General features: G+C 42.2%; 1 protein-coding gene across 1 annotated transcript; it reads right to left on the bottom strand.

The window, feature by feature from the left end:
* Window positions 1-231: 231 nt before the first annotated feature.
* On the bottom strand, window positions 232-2,357 carry LOC147620447 (uncharacterized). The gene has a single exon (XM_086824665.1). The coding sequence runs from the start codon at window positions 1,542-1,544 to the stop codon at window positions 492-494; it is 1,053 nt and encodes a 350-aa protein (XP_086680791.1). The 5' UTR covers window positions 1,545-2,357; the 3' UTR covers window positions 232-491.
* Window positions 2,358-5,218: the final 2,861 nt, after the last annotated feature.

Raw genomic sequence — 5,218 nt, 5'->3', positions numbered from 1 at the left:
ACCTTATTAAGACCCTTCTAGTGAAGGCATAAGCACAAGCTACCATCCTTCTTTGCACCACACACTCCTATTTGCCAATATCCACCAAGCACATAATGAAGATTATTACAGTGATAACAATCTCTATAAAGCAAGTGTCCCTCTCTTCCTGTGAGCAAGATTTGAATTGAACGATCAAAAGACCAGAAGCACATAAGCCAAAGCGAAAATGAGGGCTCAGCAGACAACACAAGATAAAGGTCATTAATATTTGAAAGCCAATGGCAGATGCAGAATGCAAAGGTCCAAATCGCTAAATGCCCAATTAACTATATACAATAAATTATAGATAGCAAAATACTGCAGAGCAACATAGTGCGAGTACAGAGAAGCTTCTATGGGGGCGGACATGGTCTTGTTCTTGCAAACTAAGCTAAGCTGAGCTGAGCTAGAATTCACAGAACCACCCAAAAGATTAATTTTTGGATTAGAACAGCCATTAACTAAGGACGTTAGCGGCGATCATGATCCCACAGACAGAAGTTCCAATTACTCTGGTCTTCCTCGTCTTGGTGCGGGTTTTCTGAGGGCTGGGGCGGTGGCGGCGGTGGTGGGAGCAGCATGGCTTCCGCCATGTCTGCGAAAGCGTAGGGGCTGGAGCTATCCAGCAGCATCTCTTCATCAAAGAGGTCTGTGGCAGCAGGGGCATAGCTTTCCTCATTTGCCTGCTCTTCTCCGCCACTCTCCATAGCTGCAGACGAAGGGAAGCTGAATTCTGCACCATCCCCCCCATCATCCCCGCCATAGCCACCACCTGCTTCCCTCGACCCTTCTTCGTCAATGCCGCCCTGTTCCCGCCCTTCCTCGATTGCCATGGATGCAGCGCCCTCCCTTGCACTGGAACTTGAGATTCCTCCAGACGGCGGAGGGGATCGCCATGCCGCAGCTGCCGCTGCCGCCGCCGTCTGAATGTCGCGCGGGGAGAGGCTCACTGGCCGTGGCAATGAGGCGGCGAATTCCGGGAAATTGAGCTGTGCTGAGGCCCCCTTCAAGCTCATGGCGGCAACATCATACGCCCTAGCAGCCATCTCCGGGGTAGAGAAGGAGCCCAGCCAGATCCTGGATTTCTTGCGAGGCTCTCTGATTTCCGACACCCATTTTCCCCAGCTGCGCTGCCGAATGCCACGGTAGAGGGGATGATTACGTGCAGCGGAGGGCGGTGATCGGGGGAGAGGGCGCGGGGAAGAGGGAGAAGGGGCAGTGGCAGAGGAAGCAGTGACGAGATCTTCAGAGGAGCTGGAATTCTCAGAGGAGCTGGAAGAGCTGTTGGCGGCGACGGCGAGGTGCTGAACGAGAGCGGGGGAGGAGGAGGAGGAGAGGGAAGAGGAAGAAGAAGAACGGTTGGGGGTGTTGGTGCTGCCCCCTTTCTGCATTTTCTGCCGCAAGTTAGTTTTCATACCGGCGGCCACGAGAGGGCCAGAGGGCTTCAGTTTTTTCGGTTTGAAACGTGGCCTTGTTGTTGTGGCATATAATTTTGTGGGCTGGTCGGTTTTATGAAAACCCATTACGTGTGCTCCCGCAGCCCCACCGCGTCCGCCTCCGCGTCCCGCCTGATGCCCAGCTGTCTCCAATGCTTCGCTTTTTTATCCAATCTCTCTTTGGATCTCTGTCTGGACTCCGCCTGCCCTTTAGATCTTCGCACTTTCCAGCCATTTACTGCAGTTTATCTATCCTCCGCTTGGCCTTTTCACCTTTTCATAAACTTTTCATCTCTCATGTTCCCAACGGTGACTCCTTGCCTCCATATTTGAGCTCCTAGAGCTGCCCCCAAAGCGGTGTTCCCATACAAAAGTGGAAAAAAAGGCCATCATAATGGTTTGTGCCCCATAGGTAGGCCCATGCCTCTTCCCAACAAGCATTCTCAAAATAGAGAGAGCGAGAAGAAGGGAAGGGAGTGGCAACTGGGCGAGAGGGGTCAGGGGTCGTGGGGGAGATTTGTTGCCAGATTGTACAACCACTGACACGTCATGTAGAAGCTTTTAGCGTATGGCATAATGGTTGGGCACCCTCAACACACCATCACAAAAGTCTTGACATCCCATCTTAAAGCATGCTATTTTTAGGGTTTTTTTGTTAGGGGAATCAACCATTCCTCAACTCCGATGTGCCAGTTGAGATTCCTTTACATGGACTGCAAAAACGGTTTCAAAGTCGCCATTTTGCCGCATGTTTGGAAGAGGCGGCGGTAGCTCTATGTAGTATTGAAATCCTCCCACCCCAAAGAGCCCAAACATTTCCTTTCTAACTTTAGCTCTTATAAAAATGAATATGGAAAGCATTCCAACTTTTGTTTATAGTTTAAGTAGTCAAACTCTCATGGCATTGAAAAGTGTACCCTTCTCCACCTTTTTTCTTGTAATTTACTCCCTTAGAGGGTGATGCACTTACAATCAATCATTCATTGATAATGTCATGGATGGGGCCTTTGACATCCATGTAAGTCCACCCATTCACGCTTGCTGGCAACCTCTTTTTGCCACCCCCTCCACTACCAATGCCAGCCTAGAGCACTTGGACCTTTTACACATGACATCATCACACACCCACACAATAATACGTCCCTTTTGCCACATCCAAACCTCCCTCTTTCCAATGTTATTCACATTTCTCTATGTGCCATCACATCTCACCTCGTGTTTCATTTGATTATCCCCCCCTTACAACGTTTGACATTTCTCTATTTGCTATCACATCACACTCTTATGGGCACTCTTATATATGTCAATGAAAGAAATTGTGTGCCACTAGATGTGATGGAGGATATGATATACGTTTCTATCAACCAACACACCTTACGTCACATATTTGCATACATCATTACATGTGTTAAACAAACACAATAAAAATATATAGAATTTGCAATAGTATATGTAATTTGACTTATCACTTAAAGGTTGAGGATGGCCACCATCTCATAGTGAATCGATTTCTTATTTCACACATATCACAAATGGATGTGCATGCACAGATGGATGGATGAACCTATTAATAGAAAGATAGGTATGCACGCACGCACGCGTGCACACACACACACACACACACAAAGATAGATAGATAGATAGATAGATACACACATAAATAGGTGAAAAAGCATTTTGATGCCTAGGTATGTTAGTAAATAGGATGACTAATAAAACGAATGGGTGGATTGATAATGGACTATTAGCTCATTTAGTAATTGATGCTTAAGAAAGAAACATTTACATCTCAACTTTGACCTCTTAAATGGTAACATAGCTTTGGTTGTTGATTTTGATCCATGAGTTGTAATTATAAGGAATGATCAAGTTTTTATATTGAAATATGACCATTGTTCAATGAAACATCACCAAAAAATCAAAATATGTGTGAACATTTTGTTAGAAGAAGACTTGGTGGGTTCCTTCTGTAAATTTTCTTCTTGATCTTTGCACTATGTTTATATATCATCAACGTTCATTTAGCCTTACTAGTTTGATTAATCCATCATGAGAAAATTACATTAGGGGTATTGAATATTCATCTTACAAGTACCTATACTCATAGGAGATGATTTGTATATTCACAATGCCATGTATGTATACTCATATGGGTGTTGAATATTCATCTTACAACTACCTATATTCATAGGTAGTAACATGTATAACATTTGTATATTTCGAATAACATGTAAAGTAGACCTCCTATATGAGGGTTCTCCAAACATGAGACCCTCACCATAGATTCTTTACATTGGATGAAGAAAATAATTATATTCATCTCAATATTAATGACTCAAAACAAGGAACAGTGATATTAGTAGTAAGAGACAAGTAACCATGAAGATGAGAAGATAAAATTATGGGGAAATACAAAGATTATTCAAACATTGAGAGTGTACAAGTGTGGCTAAGTATGTACATACTTGTTAGTAAAGTGGTGAACATAGAGATAGACTATACCACCATTTTATTCAAACATTAAGCGTATAAATGTGGATAAGTATGTACGTACTTGTTATCCAAGTGGTGAACATAGAGCAAAGCTATACCACCATTTTTGTTGTTGAGTGAAGATAAAGTAAACTACACTAATTGTGCAAGGGACACATTCGAAAGTTAAACCTAAAACCATGTGGAAGTAGTTTTTAGGTTTGTGCTAGCTAACAATTCTACATACTTAAGAGTATATTATATGTGCACGTGGATGAGTAAATGAATTCTAGACAATGTTACCATGGAATAGTTTATTGGATGTTCACATGTAGCCAACAGTTGTTGATTTTATAGTACTTTTGGCTAGTGTAGTGGCCATTCATGTAGTCGAAGCTTTGGTTGCCCCAATATTCACAATCATGGCTGAAAAATATCTTATGTTCCTCTAAACACAAAAAAAAAAACATTTACTTGAGGGGTTAAGTGATCGCAAGAAGCAATTACCCATATTAAGCATCTTACTCTTGCTAAGAATAGTCAATTCACGTACGTGGAATATCCTCTCAATGCTATGATCCATTTGTTTATTGCAGGAGCATTATTTCATTCTATATGTGTAAGCTGAAAACAGCCTAGAATTAAAAAAAATAGTCTTCAATTACCTAAAAGTTGGCCCACAAATACACATCCTGCATGCATGCACACCGCGTGCGTGCGCGCGCGCGCACACACACACACACACGTGCATGCATGCATGTATGCACATACACACTTTTAATAACAACTTGAGTTATATAAGGCCTTCCCTACCTTTTAACTTGAATTTGGCCTTCATTATTTGAAATTTGAAGCCCATTACTTATCAAATCTTTTTGAGGTGGCCTTCTTTAGAACCCCTTTTTTTGTAATTGCGAATCTTTTGAATGATAAAATAGCTATGGGCCTATTCACACTCAATAAAGGCTAGTGACACTAAGTACTCTTGAGTAACACGACCATTTAAAATTTGTAAGAAGAGAAGGAGCACCAAAAAGGCAAGGCATAGTTACAATGCAAGTTAAATATGAGAGCCTAACCTCTAAATCAATTGAAATAACTTAGTTGTCATTTTATGTGGCAATCATTCTCTCAAAATGTTCTCCCAAATGATATATCCTCATATGAAACATTTTATCACATATTAAAACACCTTTTTCTTGTTGTGATTGTACTTTTCATTATTATGTGCATAGTTGCCATAACGTTTGGGCCAATGAACATGCTACCTATTTTACAAGCTTTAGTTT

This window comes from Cibotium barometz, chromosome 31 (genome assembly GCF_041138505.1).
Source record: "Cibotium barometz isolate CiBa-2024 chromosome 31, ASM4113850v1, whole genome shotgun sequence".
Classification (NCBI taxonomy): domain Eukaryota; kingdom Viridiplantae; phylum Streptophyta; class Polypodiopsida; order Cyatheales; family Cibotiaceae; genus Cibotium; species Cibotium barometz.
The sequence above is the reverse complement of the archived record's forward strand: the minus strand, read 5'-3'. Positions and strand labels throughout refer to the sequence as shown.